The 17267-nt window shown below is 59.8% G+C and overlaps 2 protein-coding genes across 3 annotated transcripts; both read left to right on the top strand.

Annotated features, from left to right (window-relative positions):
* The first annotated feature begins 58 nt into the window (after window positions 1–58).
* NEU3 (neuraminidase 3) lies at window positions 59–3054 on the top strand. 2 transcript variants are annotated; one of them, XM_075140427.1, is made up of 4 exons: window positions 59–95; window positions 953–1008; window positions 1115–1345; window positions 1474–3054. In XM_075140427.1, exons 2-4 carry the CDS (start codon window positions 982–984, stop codon window positions 2431–2433), a joined length of 1218 nt encoding a protein of 405 aa, XP_074996528.1. In that variant the 5' UTR covers window positions 59–95; window positions 953–981; the 3' UTR covers window positions 2434–3054. The 2 variants fall into 2 exon arrangements, with proteins under 2 accessions (XP_074996528.1, XP_074996527.1); XM_075140426.1 differs by having other exon boundaries at window positions 65–95; window positions 1112–1345; window positions 1474–2562.
* Window positions 3055–5645: 2591 nt separating this feature from the next.
* P4HA3 (prolyl 4-hydroxylase subunit alpha 3) lies at window positions 5646–11697 on the top strand. Its single transcript, XM_075140425.1, has 13 exons — window positions 5646–5859; window positions 6303–6445; window positions 6784–7004; window positions 8044–8193; window positions 8290–8341; window positions 8532–8689; window positions 8773–8949; window positions 9374–9438; window positions 9620–9779; window positions 10357–10419; window positions 10709–10777; window positions 11161–11257; window positions 11457–11697. Exons 1-13 carry the CDS (start codon window positions 5678–5680, stop codon window positions 11525–11527), a joined length of 1608 nt encoding a protein of 535 aa, XP_074996526.1. The 5' UTR covers window positions 5646–5677; the 3' UTR covers window positions 11528–11697.
* The last annotated feature ends 5570 nt before the right edge of the window (window positions 11698–17267 follow it).

The following is a 17267-nucleotide window of genomic DNA, read 5'->3' as shown; positions in this document are numbered from 1 at the left end:
GGCCGGGCCGGGCGCTGCCGGGAAGGGGCGGGCGGGGGCGGGGGCGGAGCGGGGCGGCCCCGGCGCGGCGGAGGCGGCGGCCGGTGGAGCGGGGGGTGCGCGGGGCTGCGGGGGGTGGGGGGGGAGATCGGGGCAGGAGGTGCGAAGGGGATGGGGCCATGGGGGGGGCGGGGGGCCGTTAGTGCATGCGGGGGTGTAGGGGAAGAGGGGTGCGGGGGGGGGGGGCCGGGCATGGGGGGGCCACGGGGAGATCGGTGTATGCAGGGAGCCGGGCTGGGGGGGTCGGGGGGAGGTACGGGGGGGTCCGGGCATGTGGAGAGCACGGGGGGATCGGTGCTTGCAGGGAGCCGGGCTGCGGGGGTGCGGGGGGGGTCCGGGGGAGGTCCGGGGGGGTCCGGGCATGTGGAGAGCACTGGGGGATCGGTGCATACAGGGAGCCAGGCTATGGGGGTGCGGGGGGGGTCCAGCGGGAGGTACGGGGGCATCACAGGGTATCGGGCTATGGGGGTGCAGGGGGGGTACATGGGGCAGGTCCGGGCATTGGGGGGGGATCGGTGCATGCAGCGGTGTAGGGGATTTGGGCCATAGGGGGGTTGCAGGGACATGGGGGAGTATAGGGGGGAATCCAGGCGGGAGGGGGTGCATGGGGGAATTGGGGCATTGGGGGTGCATGGGGCATTGGGGGGGTGCATGGGGGGCTCAGAGCCTGGGGTGTGCATGGGCATGGGGACTCTGGGCTGGGGACACCGGGGGTGCTAAAGGGGATGGGGTTTGGGGGTCCTGGGTGTCCCCCTTGGGGACAGCCTGGGGGGTGTCACCGGGGGGGACACAGGGTCATGGGCAGAGGGAACCCTGCGGTGCAGCGGGACAGAGGGACATGGGGACACCACGGCCGGGGTATGACCCCGCCGAGGGGGCTCTGCTCTCACCGCCCCCCTTCCACCCCACTCAGGCCCCAGCGGGGACCTCGGGCAGGCCACCATGTCCCAGGCCATCACCTGCCTCAAGGTGAGTCCTCGTCCCTGTCCCCCCATTTTGGGGGGCATGAGGGCCACCCCCGCTCCTTTGCAAGCATTTAACCCTTTCCCATCCGCCCTTCCCACCCTGCCAGCAGCTGGGGGATGGCGGGGAGAGCCCCCTGCCGCCACTGGGATCCCCGCTCGTCTTCCCGCGGGAGACGCTGTTTCGGCAGGCGAGCGGGGTCACCTACCGCATCCCGGCTCTGCTCTACATCCCCCCCGCCGCCACCTTCTTGGCCTTCGCCGAGAAACGCTCCTCGGCCAGGGACGAGGACGCCAAGTACCTGGTGCTGCGGCGGGGCCGCCGGCACGGCTCCTCGGTCGAGGTAAAAACCAGCCTGGGCTGTAGGAACAAGCTGTGACCTCCATCCCCGGGAGCGATGCCGGGCGGTTTTGGGGTACGGCGACACCGCTGCATCCCGCGGCTGAGCCCTGTTTACCTCCTCGCCGGCAGTGGGGTCCGGTGGAGGAGCTGTCGGCGTTGGCGCTGCCCGGCCGCCGCACCATGAACCCCTGTCCCCTCTACGATGCGACGAGCGGCACCGTCTTCCTCTTCTGCATCTGCGTCGAGCGGGGGAAGACGGAGCGATGCCAAATCTGGAGGGGCTGCAGCGCCGCTCGCCTCTGCTACGCCACCAGCGCCGACGGCGGCCGCGGCTGGACCCCGCTACGGGACGTGACGGACGAGGCCGTCGGCGCCGACCTGTCCCGTTGGGCCACCTTCGCCGTGGGGCCGGGCCACGGGGTACAGCTGGATTCGGGGCGGCTGGTGGTGCCGGCATACGCCTACTACGTGCACGGGTGCTTGTGCGGGGTTGTGCCGCTGCCTTGCTACACCCGGCAGCACGCCCTCGTCTTCTACAGCGACGACGGCGGGCGCAGCTGGCACAAGGGTGCCCTGGTCGGCGGCGGGCAGACGGGCGAGTGCCAGGTAGCCGAAATCAGTGGGAGCGATGCCCGCCAGCCCTTGCTCTACTGCAACGCCCGAGCGCCGCGGGGCTGCCGGGCCGTGGCATTCAGCGCTGACCGCGGGCTGCGGTTCGATCGCTCGGCGCGGTGCAAGGCGCTGGGCGAACCGCCGCGGGGGTGCCAGGGCAGCGTGGTGAGCTTCGCCGCGCCGACGGGCACCGGGGATGCACCGACTTGGTTACTCTACTCCCATCCCACCGACCGGCACCGCCGGAGTGATTTGGGCATCTACCTCAACCCCTCGCCGCTGGATGGGACGGGTTGGCGGCACCCATGGGTGCTGCACCCGGGACCAGCCGGTTATTCCGACCTGGCTGTCTGCCCCGGCGGTGTTTTCGGCTGCTTGTTCGAGTGCGGCACAACCAGCGCCTGCGAGGAAATCGCATTCTGCCTCTTCTCCCTGGACGCCTCCGACCGCGGCGAGCAGAACCTCAAAGCTTTTTAAAATGGACCCATTTTAGGGATGGGGGGGTCACTCCCGACCAGCAGCCAGAGCCGGCAAGCGCGGCAACGCCGGGACCTCACCGGGGACGTTTGGGATGCGCAGGAGGCTCAGCATCACATAACTTTTATTTAATTAACGCTTGGCTTTTTAATTACCCATCAGATAGATGTTGTTGGCGACCTGGGGAGGGGTGGAGGATCTGCTGTGCGTTGGCTGGGGGGGGATGCCGGCACGGCACCCGAAATGCTGCTGCTTCACCAAAAATCAGCATTTTTCACCTGGTAGCAGCAGCGAAAAAGCAGAAGATGCCACCAAGAGCAGCCGGTCACCTGGGGAAAAATACCCAAAAGTGGTGGGTTAGTTAAAAATATCGGTGATTTCTGCCTCCCCCCCATGTGGCAGAGAGAGAATTCCCCTTTTTTACCATTTTTTTATCCCGTTTTCTTCACCCTCCTGGTTCAGGCTGAGTTTCACCCCATATTCCCATGGGAAAAAGCGCTCAAATCTTGGGGGGGGGTGGTTATTCTGCTCCGTAGGGGGCAGGTTGTGGCATCCCAACGGTGACTGTGAGCTCACATCCCCGTGCCGCTACCAAATAAATTCCTCCCAAAACCGGTAAAATCCAGCCAATATTGGGAAAATCCCGAGGGAGATGACCCTGCCGGGGAAGGATGGGGGATGGCCCCGAGCATCGTCACCTCCCAGTCCATCCCACTGCTACGTTTTGGGCACACAGCAGCTGGGAGAGAAGGCAACCCCCCAAGATTATCAGGTTTTGGGGGGCGGGGGGGCGGTCCCAGCATCCCCGTCTTACCGGTAGCGCCGAGGACAACCAAAATGTCCCCGCTGGGTCTCGAAGCAGAAGCGGTGGCAGCGGCCAGTGCGCTGGGCGCAAGGGCGGGTGCCGGTGGGGACGGCATCGCCCGGGGGTCCCCGGGGGACGCTGGCGGTGGGGTGCTGGGGGCCGGTGGCCAGAAGAAGGGCCAGGAGCAAGGCCAGGCATGGGATGGGCGTGGTGTGGGGACACCCGTGTCACCCCGGGGTTGTACTTGGGGGGTTTGGCACCGGGGAGGTGGGGTTTGGCGGTGGAGGGTGCTGCTGGATGGGGTTTAGCGACGGGCAACGGCTTGGCCTGCTCTGGCGGCTGCTGGTGGGGACCCAGGGGACAGGGAAGGGCCCCATGTGAAGGTGGGCAGGGGGGGTGAGGAAAGCACGGGAGTTTGGGGGGAGGTTGGTTCTCCCCAGTTCTTGGGGTGACTGGAGGGGTGGAGAATGGGGGGGGGTATGATGCGGTGACATGGGATATGGCTGGGTGATGGGGACGTGGGACATGGAGTGATGGGGACGTGGGACACGGGGTGATGGGGACGTGGGACACGGAGTGATGGGGACATGGGACACGGGTTGATGGGGACGTGGGACATGGAGTGATGGGGACGTGGGACACGGGGTGATGGGGATGTGGGACAAGGAGTGATGGGGACGTGGGACACGGGGTGATGGGGATGTGGGACAAGGAGTGATGGGGATGTGGGACACAGCTAAGTGATGGGGACGTGGGACACGGGGTGATGGGGATGTGGGACAAGGAGTGATGGGGATGTGGGACACAGCTAAGTGATGGGGACCTGGAACACAGCTGAGCAATGGGATGTGGGATATGGCTGAGTGATGGGGACGTGTGACATGGAGTGATGGGGATGTGGGATATGGCTGAGTGATGGGGACATGGGACGCGGCTGAGCAATGGGATGTGGGACATGGCTGAGCAATGGGGATGTGGGACATGGTTGAGCAATGGACGTGGGACACGGCAGAGTGATGGGGACATGGGACATGGGACATGGCCGAGTCATGGGGACAAGCAACGAAGAGTGATGGGGAAATGGGACAGAGCGGGGTGATGGCGACATGCAACTTGTAATGATGGGGATGTGGGACATGGCTGAGTGACGGGGACCTGGGACCCGGCTGAGTGATGGAACGTGGTACCCAGACCCTGGAGCGGAGGATCAGAGCAATGCTCGCCCCAAGCTCTGCACCCACCATGTCCTTGCACCCATCACCCCCGCCTTGGGACAAACCCACATTTCCCAGCTTCTCTTGGCCTTTCCTTTGGGAATTCAGCCGGTTCTGGCCTGTTTTCCCCGGGAGGCTCCAGGGGGCTGGGGGTGCTCGGCTGGGGGGGTATTTTGGGGTGCTATTGCGGTGCTGTCCCTGCAGACGGGGCACCTGAGCGCCCACTCCAATGAGGTTTTCTGCAAAAAAGGGGTTTTTTCAGGGTGGGAAAGCATCTGCAGTGTTGGTGGGAACCCAGCGGGACGTCCCCAACCCACTGCCCTCACCCCACTGGGACAGGACAGGATGGGGACAGGATGGGATGGGGACAGACAGGACAGGGACAGGCAGGATGAGGCCAGGGCAAGATGGGGACAGACAAGAGGGGGACAGGCAGGATGGGGACAGGGCAGGATGGGGACAGGATGGGATGGGGACAGGGACAGACGGGACAGGGACAGACAGGACAGGGACAGGCGGGACGAAGCCGGGGCAAGATGGGGACAGACAAGAGGGGGACAGGCAGGATGGGGACAGGCAGGATGGGGACAGGGCAGGATGGGGACAGACAAGAGGGGGACAGGGCAGGATGGGGACAGGATGGGATGGGGACAGGGACAGACAGGACAGGGACAGACAGGACAGGGACAGGCGGGACGAAGCCGGGGCAAGATGGGGACAGACAAGAGGGGGACAGGGCAGGATGGGGACAGACAAGAGGGGGACAGGCAGGATGGGGACGGGCAGGATGAGGCTGGGGCAGGATGGGGACAGGCGGGATGAGATGGGGACAGGGACAGGCAGGACAGGGACAGGCAGGACAGGCAGGATGGGGACAGGCGGGATGAGATGGGGACAGGGACAGGCAGGACAGGGACAGGCAGGACAGGCAGGATGGGGACAGGCGGGATGAGATGGGGACAGGGACAGGCAGGACAGGGACAGGCAGGACAGGCAGGATGGGGACAGGTGGGATGGGGACAGGCAGGATGGGGACGGGCAGGATGGGGACGGGCAGGATGGGGACCAGCAGCACCACGCCCCCCCTCCCCCAGCCAGCGTGGCGGATCCGGGGCACCCCCCCCACCCCCCCTCCCCCCCCACCCCGGGCGGGGCCTCCCCGCCCCACCCCCACCCCCACCCCCCCCGCCCTCCCCCGGCCTCTCCCGGCGGCGGCGGCGGCTGGATGCGGGCGCTGGGGGCGCTGGGGCTGGGGGCGCTGCTGGCGCTGCTGCCCCCCCCCGCCCCGGCCGAGACCTACACGGCCATGCTGAGCGTCCGCAGGGCGCTGGGCTCCGAGGGCCGCCTGCTCCGCCGCCTCCGAGCCTACCTGCGGGAGGAGAGCGCTCGCCTGCGTCGTCTCGCCAGGTATCGGACCCTCTCATCCCGTCGCGGTCACGCGTGGGGGCTCCCTCTAGGCACCCCTATCCCCCACTCCCGTCGCTGCGGTGGGGGGCGGTTAACGCAGCCCAGCACCCGATGTTTGGGGGTGCCCTTAAATAGGAGCTTGGGGCATCGGGGGGTGGATGGGGAGAACTGCCCACACCCCCCCAGTCACGTCCCGGGGCGGGGGGGTACGTGGTCCCCCCAACCCAGGTCACAGCATCCCCAAGGCACGGGCCATCCCCACGTACCCACCAGGGATGGGGTCTACCAACCTTGATGGGGTTTTCCTCACCTCTGGCTTGGCCAAAAAGTGGACACTGGGGCAAAGCTGCCCAACTATGGGGGGCTCAGAGCCCAGACGTCACCCCAGGGGTGTCACCACCCAGGAGCATCACTCAAAGTGTCACCCAGTGGGTGCCTTATAGGTTTTATGAGAAGGTCCAGGCGCTGCACCAGGACCCCGAGGCCTCGGTGGACAACCCCTTGCTGGCCTTCAGCCTCATCAAGCGTCTCCACTCCGACTGGCCCAACGTCATCTACAGCGACGAGGCCACCGAGAACACCCAGGGTATGGGGGGATGCTCGGCCGCGTGTCCTCGCTGTCACCTGAGGAGAGCTGGGAGGTGACAGGGACTGGGCAGAGGAGCAGGGGAACGGGTGGAGGAGCAGGAGGATGGGTGGAGGAGCAGGGGAATGGGTGGAGGAGCAGGAGAATGGGTGGAGGAGCAGGAGAATGGGTGGAGGAGCAGGGGAATGGGCAGAGGAACAGGGGAATGGGTGGAGGAGCAGGGGAATGGGTGGAGGAGCAGGATGTGGGGTCCCCAGCGATGGAGAAGGGCTGATAAGGGTAATTGCACCCCAAAACCTCATTAATCCCTCTCCGTGCACTCCATTACCTGCCCTCAGCACTCCATGATGGCTTCAAGGAGGTGGAGCAGGAGCTGCCTGGAGCCGAGGACCTGGATGGGGCTGCCCGGGCACTGATGCGGCTGCAGGACGTCTACGCGCTCAGCGTCAAGGGCATGGCCAACGGTGTCTTCCAGCGAGCTGGTGCCAGCCGCCCACCCCTCTACAGCCCCAGCCGGCGCATCTCCCTCTCCGCCGACGACTGCTTCCACGTGGGCAAGGTGAGGGCGAGCCCTGTCAGCCCCCCCCAAAGCTTTTCCAGCCGAGGACGTTGCTTCCGTAGGGACAGACATTGGGTTTTCTTCCCGCACGGACGCAGAGGGGCCCCTCTGACTCAGCCCGCAGGCATCCGCCCGCCTGCCATCGCCTTCGGCTCTCGCCCAAATAACGGGGCTTCTTGCTGCTTCGTGGCTCGGGGAAGGGAAGAGCCAAGCCGGTGGCCTGGGGGAGACCTCCTGCCCCAGCATCCCGGTTGGGTACAGGGTCAGCCCCCATCCCGGGGGTAAAAGTGGGTCCCTAAATCCCTGGGAGGGGATTTGGGTGCTGTGATAGAGGCTGTGATAGGGCAGAGTCCTCTGAGTATCACTGCAGAGCTGGGATGGAGTGTTAGAGCATGGGGTAGGATGGGACAGGGTGGGATGGGATGGGATGGGATGGGATGGGATGGGATAGGATGGGATAGGATGGTATGGCATGGCATGGCATGGCATGGGATGAGATGGAGGTGCAGATGGAGATGGGGATGGGGATGGAGCAGGATGGAGATGGGGATGGAGCAGGATGGAGATGGGGATGGGGATGGAGATGGGGATGGGACAGGAAAGGAAGGGATGGGACAGGAGGAGATGGCGTGGGAGGGAATGGGGATGGGGATGGGAATAGGAAAGCGACAGGGTGTGATGGGACAGGATGGGTGGGAATTGCAATGGGATGGGATGACAAGGCATGGGGATGGGACAGAATGGGATGGGGATGGGATAGAATGGGATGTGATGGGATGGGACAGGACAGGATGAGACAGGGTAGGGATAGGATGGGAGGAGATAGGGGTGCGATCGGGATGAAGGTGGTCATGGGGATGGGATGGGATGAGAAGGGGATGGGATGGATGAGGATGGGGGTGGGGATGTAGTGGGATGGGATGGGACGGGACGGGACGGGACGGGACGGGATGGGATGGGATGGGATGGGACAGGGTTGGGACGGGATGCAGGCCAGGCTGGCCCAGCCGCTGGGTCCATGCGGTGCGCTGCCTCGCAGGTGGCCTACGATACGGGCGACTACTACCACTCCATCGCGTGGCTGGAGGAGGCCGTCGGCCTCTTCCGCCTCTCCTACGGCAGCTGGAACCCCGAGGACCGGAGCAGCCTGGAGGATGCTCTGGACCATCTCGCCTTCTCCTACTTCATGGTACGGCTTTGAGTCCCATCCCCATCACCCTGGTGCCCGGTGGAGCTGAACCGTGGGCAGGGGGATGCTCACGAGCTCTCCACTCCCCCCATCCAGGCTGGAAACATCTCCCACGCCTTGAGCCTCTCCAGGGAGTTTCTCCATTATGGTACGTGGGGCAACCTCGGTTGCAGCAGGAGGAGGGGAGAGGTTTTGGGGCGTCCCCATCACCTCTGCATGGCACCAGCCTCCTTCACCCCATTGCTTGCCCCCCATGTGGGGCAATTCTCCAGGGACTGATGCCAGGGAAGGGGGGTGATGGGGATACGGCGTTTCGGGTGACACCACCTCTCCGGCAGACCCCAGTAACCAAAGGGTGGCGAGGAACGTGGCCAAGTACGAGAAGCTGCTGGAGATGGGGACGGCGGTGAGCGCCGGACCCCTGCGACGCCCCAATGGCACCCACCTGCAGAGCCGCGACGCCTACGAGGAGCTGTGCCAGCGCCCGGGGGGGCAGGTGGGGCTGGCAGGGGGGTGACATGGCGCCCCACCCCACCACTGTCCCCTCCTCACGCCCTCCTTGGTCCTCTCTCTCCCCAGCCAGCCCCGGAGCATCTCCCACACCTCGGCTGCTCCTACGAGACCAACGGGAGCCCCTACCTCCTTCTCCAGCCTGCCAAGAAGGAGATGGTCTGGATCCGACCCTACGTGGCTTTGTACCACGATTTCATCAGCGACGCCGAGGCTGAGACCATCAAGGGGTTGGCAGGGCCCTGGGTGAGCCGTCCCAGTCCCCAGGATTGTCCCTCTCCTGGAGGAGTGTGCCCCAAGAGCTGGCGCTCCAGGGTGGACCACCCTGAGCGTGCAGAGATAGGAGGGGTTTTAAGCCAGGGCTTAGCCAAAGCTTCCTGCAGTGAGCCCCTGAGGGGGATGAGCCCAGCTTAGCTCCATCTGAGCCCCCCAAAAGATTCTGGGGAGAAACCAGGTCCATGCATGCACCTAAACCCCTCCCCAGCCAGGCTTGACTTGGTGACACCCAACTGCGTTGGATCCAGCTGCTAGCACTGCTTCCATCACCTTGGGGTGGGGATGTTTGGCAACCAGCTGGTATAAACCCCCCAATTTGGCCCCCGACTGGGGTCCCTGCTTGGTGTGAGAGTCCCCATCTGCAGCAACATCCCCCCCACCATGTGTCCTCCAGCTGCAGAGGTCCGTGGTCGCCTCTGGGGAGAAGCAGCAGAAAGCCGAGTACCGGATAAGCAAGAGGTAGAAGCCACCCCATCCCTTGTCCTCCAGCCAGTGGGACCACCATGGCCCCATTGCCACCACCAAGGTGGCAGTGAAGCCATGCTGGGGAGGCCTGGGTCCTCCACACCCAGTAGTGCCATGAGGGTTAAGCCCAACCACGCGTGAATTTGGGGGGGCTGAATGTGGGGTGCTCCCGCAGCGCCTGGCTGAAGGACACCGCCGACCCGGTGGTGCGGGCGTTGGAGCAGCGCATCGCTGCCGTCACCGGCCTGGACCTGCGGCCACCCTACGCTGAGTACCTGCAGGTGGTCAACTATGGGTTGGGAGGCCACTACGAGCCACACTTCGACCATGCCACGGTCAGGGAGCTGCCTGGGTGGTCCATGGGGTGGTCTGTGGGGTGGTGCCCAGGGTGGTTCCTGTGGTGCTCTTGGGATGGTCCTTGGGGTGATCCTGGGATGATTCCTGGGGTGGTCTCTCAGATGGTCACCAGGGTGGTCCCTGGGATGTTCTTGGAAATGGTCCCTGGGGTGGTCTTTGGGGTGGTTTCTGGGCTGGTCCCTCAGATGTTCCTGGACCTGGATCTTGGGGATGGTGCCCAGGGGGGTCCCTGGGGTGGTCTCTGGGATGGTCCCTCAGATGTTCCTAGAGGTGGACCCTGGGGTGATCCCCGTGATGCTCCTGGGACGGTTGCCTGGGGGGAGGTCCCTGGATGGTCCCTGGGGGTGTCCCTGTGGTGATTCCTGGGATGGTGCCTGGGATGTTCCTGGGAAAGGAGGGAGGAAAGAGGGGAGGGAGGGAGAGAAAAGAAGGGAGAGGAAGAGATTTCCCTGGGGGCAGCTCAGAGCCACCAGCTCTGTTAGGGCGTGAAGTGCCTCCAAGCCGAGCCGTGTCAGCGTGGGACTGACTGTCCCCACCTCCTCGCTCTTGGGGCAGTCCAGGAAGAGCCCCCTTTACAGAATGAAGTCAGGCAACAGGATCGCCACGGTCATGATCTATGTGAGTCCCCGCCATTTCCAGGCCTAGAGACTGTACTTGCATGGTCATCAGTAGGGTTCAGAGTGAACGGGGTTGGAGACGGGTGAGGGCAGCCCTAAATCAGACTGTGGTGCGGTGTTAAATGACAACGCCTGCAGAGTATTTAAGAGCTTGTGCCATGCCATAGCGAGCAAAGCGCTGTGGGGGACCAAGGGAGGTTCTGTGCCTCAGTTTCCCCATGCAAAGCAGCCATATCACAGGGGGAGGGATGGGGGGAGGGACACAGCTCATATTTTTGCTCCTTTTCCAGCTGAGCACGGTGGAGGCCGGCGGCTCCACCGCCTTCATCTACGCCAACTTCAGCGTGCCCGTGGTTAAGGTGAGGGAGATCCGCACAAGCCCCCCGCGAGCGGGGAAGAGGGGGAGATGCAGCTCTTGCATCTTGTCCCTTGCAGGGAGTTGTGGCCGAGCCTGTCCCGATGCCAAACCCCAAACCAGGGGCTCCCTGATCTGTTTTGGGGTGCCAAACACCTGCTCTGGGGCTCCTGGCTCCCTTCGAGGGGTGCCAAATCCCAATCCTGCAGCTCCCAGCTCTGTTTTGGGGTGCCAAACCCCAAGTCTGGGGCTCCCAGCTCTGTTTTGGGGTTCCACACCCTAATTCTGAGGCCCCTGTTTTAGGGTGCCAAACCCCAACCGCAGGGCTCCCAGCTCTGTTTTTGGGGTGCCAAAGCCCAGGGCTCCCACCCCCTCTCTGCTCCGCAGAACGCGGCTCTTTTCTGGTGGAACCTGCGGAGGAACGGGGACGGTGACGGGGACACCCTGCACGCCGGCTGCCCCGTCCTGGCCGGGGACAAGTGGGGTGAGAGACGGTGCCCGGTGTCACCTTGGGGTGACACGGGGTTGGAGGGGCGGCTCTGCCAGGGGGGAGGTGAAAGGTGCCGAGAAGCCAGAAAAATCCTGGGTAATAGGGAAAAATACATCACCGATACTGGCGCGGGGTCGGAGAGGGGTGCAGGGGGACAGAGGCAGATGGGTGTCCTTGTCCTTGTCCCTTCCAGTGGCAAATAAATGGATCCACGAGCACGGGCAGGAGTTTCGGCGGCCGTGCAGCGCTGACCCACAAGACTGAGCCACCGTGGGCTCAAGGATGTGGCACCCATGGGTGGCAAAGCCACCCCGGTGCGGTGTGTCCCTAAGAGGAGGGAGGGAAGGGGGTGGCAGCAGCGCAGGGTGCTATCGGGGGTGGTGGCACTTGCTCAGCTATGACCAAATCCAGTGAAAATAAAGTCAAAAGACACTAAATTGGAGTCTGGGGGAAATACCTGTGTGGTACCCGACGGGATGATGTGGGGGTGTGTATGCGTCTGTGTTCCCCCACCCCTGATTCCAGCCTAAATACACCCTCAAGCCTCCCCCTCCAGCCCTTGATGAAAAGGCTCTCTGTTAAAATGACTGGCAGTTAGTAACATGGCATTTCTACGGTAATCAGTAGGCTTCAGAGTGAACAGAATGGTCATATAGGACCAGAGCAAAGACAGCGTGCTATCCTTCCTCAAATAAAACTGCTGCAGTGCCTGGCTGCATCTTAGGCCTGATTGTGCAGCCCCACACTCCTCTCTCATCCCGACAACAACACGGGGTTCCCCTCCTCTGCACCCCAGAAGGGTGGGGGTTGTTTTTTGCAGGGCAGTTGCTGTAAGAGGGACCCTGGGGAGGGAGGAAGCAGCCGCTGCCTTCCAGCCGCCCTGGCCCCCAGCCTGCCCGCGCTCGGACCACGCTTGCGCGAGTGCCGCTCCCCCGGGGCCCCGCAGACAAGCTCCCTTTCTCCGGCCCGACCGCAGCACCTGCGTGACTGGAAGGCAAAAAGAGGCAGCAGGGCTCTCCGGCAGCGCCTGGAGATCAGGCAGGAAGCCTGCGCTGCTCTCCCCGGGTGCTTCCGATGGGGGACAGCCCCGGATGAAGCGAGGGTCAAGCTGGAGGACACCGTGTGCCCCTGCACAGAAATTCCCCAACTCTGCATCCATCCAACCTCACCTATGTGATGTTTGGATGAGGTTGAAGAGCTCCCGGATGGAGAGGAAGAGGGTACCGCAGCCTGGGGAGATCCAGCTACCTAGGGGGGTCCAGGCCCCCCCATCACCTCTCGGCCTCTTTGCTAGCTGGAAGGAAAAGGACAAAAATTGGGGAGGGGGACAGAAACACCAGGCAGACCTCGCCCAGGGCTCTCGGGCTCGCTTTGGGTTCAAAAATGTGCATTTATCACTCCATGGCTGTGTTTATCCAGCCCCGTATGCACACAGGGGATGAGCTGTGAGCAGCTTTTGGGCACGGGAGTGGAGCACAGGGCTCCAGCCCCCCACCGTAGGAGGATGCTAAAGCCCTTTTGGGCTCTGTTAAGCCTTGCTGGAATGTAAAACAGTCTGCAAAATTTCAGAGCAAATTTCCCCAAATTCCTGCTCTTCAGCTAGGAACAACCACCCCAGCACTCAGGGTATGATAAAACAGACGCTCCAACACAGCACAGGTTACTTAACAGCCAGAGCGCCATGGTTTATTACTTTCAGATGTTTCTGTACACGTGGGAGCCATCGGTCGTGGAAAGGAGGGGAAAAAGCAAAAGCTGTGGCTAAAGCACACCCCCCTCCTCCCCACGCTGGAGCGCAGAGAAGGGATAGGGGAATATTTTGGATGACGAGAGGCTTCCGTGAGTCACCAGAAAAACCCAAGGCTTGGGTCTGGCCCTGGGGATGTCCCAGGAACGGCTGGATCGACACCCTTCCTCCACAGGCTGCTCCGAGGAGCCCGAGTACCGCAGCTGAAGGGAAAGGAGCAGTTCCTCCCCCAGGCTTTTCACAGATGCTTTATTTGTAGGCGAGAGAAACGGACACGGAACAAGACACGAAGAGGAGGAGGCTGACACGGGACACAGAGCGCGGTCTCTGGAGAACTGACACACACACACACACACACATTTTCCTTTTGGAAACAGCAGCACGTGGTAAGAGGTCACCCCGCCAAACTGGTAAAGCTTGGCCGAAACCAGCCAAGCATCCAACAGCAAAGCTCGGAGCAAACACCCAAGCACTATCCCGCAGGTTTCGGATGCCTTACGGACAAGGTGCCGAGGGTGCAGCGTTACCGGACGGATCAGGGCAGACGATACAGCCAAGGGAGGCAGGTTTGGGCAACACAAACGGCAGTTTCAGGTTGTGAGCAGAGCGGCCAGGCTCAGAGACGGGTGTTATAATGTACCAGGGCCAAGCTGTCTTGGAAATGGCGACCCTATTTTGGCAAACTATTTTTTTGACCTTACCTGGTCTAGATTTTCAGGAGGTTTGAGCACCAGTTCAAACCAGTGAACGGCTGATTGCCAGACACCTCCGAGGTTCTCTCCTCCAAGGCCCTTCCACACCCAAGATAAAAGGCAACATCGGAGGGGAGGAGAAACGTCAGTGGTAAAGTTGAGGAGGTGGAGAACATCAGCACAAAGCTGTTTGCTCTCTCCTGCTCCAGTACCTGCTGGGGGCTCAACCGAAGACCCTGTTGAACGTGGCAGCACACTGATAAAGTTTTCAGAGTCCTGGGGTGGTCTGGCTGAACGAGAAGCCAGCAAGTGACTTCGCCCTATCGCAATCGCTCAGCCCTGCCCTGCAGAGAGGAAAAGCAAGGAGGTTCACTCTGAACAGCCCCAGCGCAGCGTTTACTGGGCTACTGGTGTTACCAACGGGATCTATCACACCACCACCACCTCTGAGAGCTCCCCCACCGTGAGCTCAGTTTAGAAATCACTCCGTACTTTACTGTAGTGCTTTTTTTTTTCAGAGGGTGTCTCGGTTGCACAGAAAGTGATCTCCAGTCACAATAAGCATTGGTATTTTTAATTGGTTTTGGTATCGCCTCCCACTCACTTCATATCTGGACCAGGGCAGGCTGAAGACAAAAAAAACAAGGCTCAAAAAAAAAAGCGAGCTCCGTACAGCAACGCGATTTGGCAACCATTGCAACACCAAGTCTCTGCGTCTGTACGTATCGATCACCCCGGTCACTAACAGCGTTTTTAAAACACCAGCACAGAGGAACTGTGCTGGCTTCAGCATGTGCAAAGACAGGCAGCTGAGCTCTGCATTCACAGGATCTGTATTCAAAGCTTCGGCAATACAGGAAATACCTTTTTCCAACAATGTCAATGCTCCTGGAATCTACAAGTCACCGAGGGTTTTGTCCAGAGCATATAACCTGGGTGCTGGCAAAACCCGTCCTGGGTCTGATTTGAAAAATTTAAGCAGCGAACTCTGAAACAAAACAGCCTCCCAAACTGCATCTTCTGCTCCTGCCAAGCCTTGGGATTTTTCCATTGTGAAAGTTTCCACTGATCCTCAATCCAACAACTGGAACAAAAGCAAGAGAGATTTCCAAATAATCAAAAGTGCCAGTATAAAACCAGCATCCTTTCAAGTCAGACAGCCTCCTCCTGTTTATCTGTTTTACACAGAGACAGTACGATGCTGCAGGCTGTGGAAAAATGCAGTGAAAAGCTGGTAGTTGTGGGGGGATTTTCTAGATGTGCCCACTTTTCATGAGTCAAAGAGAACATTTCTTCTCTCTGCAGTTACTTTTACCATGGTCTGTGTTATCCTTCACCTAAATACCATTTATCTCTGCCTGTAGCTTCCTGAAAAAGGAGACGAAACTGCAACAGGAGCATGAATATTTTTCAGACAAAAGTACAGTCTCAAAAATGTATGTGGCTTGACACAGCCAGGAGGAATTCCCCCTCCACCCACCCACACGCTATTGCTGCTGTCCCTGTAGTCACCTTTTTCTGAAGCCAGCACTACATGAGTCCCTGAACGGCTGCCTATTCTGTGCAAGTCAGGACTGAGAGCTTGGCACGGAGCAAGGCCACATTAAATAGGCTGTTGAAATATTTATTTTTTCACTCACTTCTCAAATGTTAACAACAAAATATAATTCTGGGGAGCCCACAGGATTCAGAAACAGTCATTCATTTTCCAATGGTGCTTCTACAGAATACAAAACTGATTTTCTTTTGCTTTCCATGGAGGCTGTTTTTTTAATATCTCGCAAACTGTAAAAGCAAATGGAAGGGATAACATGAGAGGCAAACACAAAGAGTTGCCGCAACGAATCACTCAAAGCCAGATCCTCCAAGTTACTTCAGCACGGAGGAATGTGACTTTACCGAGATCATTCATGAGTATGATAACAGGCACATGCTTAGCTATCCCGTGAAGTGAGACTCTGGACACACACTATTATTTTAGTCTCTAACAATTTGAACACAGGAGTCATCTGGAAAGGATCGAGAATTTTGCCAATCTTCAGGATACAGCTGGGGAAAGTGCTATTTTGCATCTCAACTACTGAAGATCCATTTAATTCATCAGCAAGTAAAACAGGGGTGGATATTACATCAAGGTCACAGTAAATTAATGCAATAATTAACACAGTGACTTACGGAGGGAAATGCCAGGAGCCAGCAATTGCTCCTTTAACACCTGAGTGCTGATGGCCAAAGTGCCAGGAGAGAGAAGAGCTCTCTGGAACGAGGCTTTCTTGTCCCTAATTCAGGCATTTCCTACCCTCGTGTGTCGGGGAAGGGACACAGAGCAAGGCCACGACTGCTGTGTCCAGGGCTCACATGCAAATGAATCAGAGGAGATGAGTGGCTCTCCATCAGGGTAAACGCCAACGCTAAACTGGGCTTTGCCAGCTCTTCACACCGTCTCCCTTTGCCCCCCCCTGCACCTCTCAAATGCCAAGAATTCATGACGGCTCTTGTCACAGAACGTACACATAGATGCACACCGCAGCTCCCGAATCAGGCCAACAACAGAACTCTGCCTCAACAAAACAGCGTTAAAATACTGCTTTCATCATACAGCATCAAGGGGTTACGGACGCAAGGAAAAAGAAAAAAAAAAAAAAAAGTGATTTCAGACATCCACCAGCAAAATATTGAGGAAAACTGCTCCAAAACGTGTCTGCTCTTATGCTCAAGAGGTGAATGCAATCTGACGAAGTGTCTGTGGATAATTTAACCCTGAAGAAAAGCTCTCCGTGTAACTACTGCATTTACATGGAAATATGGAAGGCAGGCAGCGAAACGATCTAGGAAGTGACAGTGAAAACAAAGTCTTTCCTCTAATACTGGGGGGAGCATAACGCAGCAGCAGCTGCCTACACCAGCAGGACTGACTCCAAGCTCTTCCAGGGTTTTATCTACTGCACTTTTTGCACTTTTTTCACCCAAAAGGCGCTGATCTCTGCTCAGTTGTGTGTAGCAGCTACAAGAAGGGAAGCATAAACATATTCCAGGCACAGAGAATGGCCAAACAGGCAAACTGCCTGCAGACCACGTTGTCACTGCTGCTCTTGGGTCTTCCCCATAAACCCAGGCCCAGAGTCCCCTGCCTGTTATGTGCGTGCAGTAGACAGAGTTATCCAGGCTATTTTTCTCAGTGAGAACTTGAAACAAGTACTAAGAAAACTGCAAGACTCTGAAATGGAGCTCAAGGTCCCCCCTCGCCTTTTTGTTTTACAGTCCTGTCCAACTTTGCACAGGAAAGTAGCATTTAGGCTTTTCCCACAGCTTAACTCATAAGGCTGGCATTGGTGAGACGAAACCTGAGCTCCCAATGAAGCTGATTCCTCGTCTGCTTTAGGGGAAAGAAATGTGTAGATAAAAAACAAACCTAAGGGGCACTTCAAAGACGATTAGATGATTCCATGGAGAAATCCTGAAGCCTTTGGCTATGCTGCAATGCCCTCAGTGGATCTGGACTGCCAACGGCCCCTTTGCCATTGGGTCCAAGAAAGCCTGAGAATCAATGGAGATCGGTATGATC

Source organism: Calonectris borealis, chromosome 1 (genome assembly GCF_964195595.1).
Source record: "Calonectris borealis chromosome 1, bCalBor7.hap1.2, whole genome shotgun sequence".
Classification (NCBI taxonomy): domain Eukaryota; kingdom Metazoa; phylum Chordata; class Aves; order Procellariiformes; family Procellariidae; genus Calonectris; species Calonectris borealis.
Note: the sequence above shows the minus strand (reverse complement) of the source record. Positions and strands in the feature narration are given on the sequence as shown.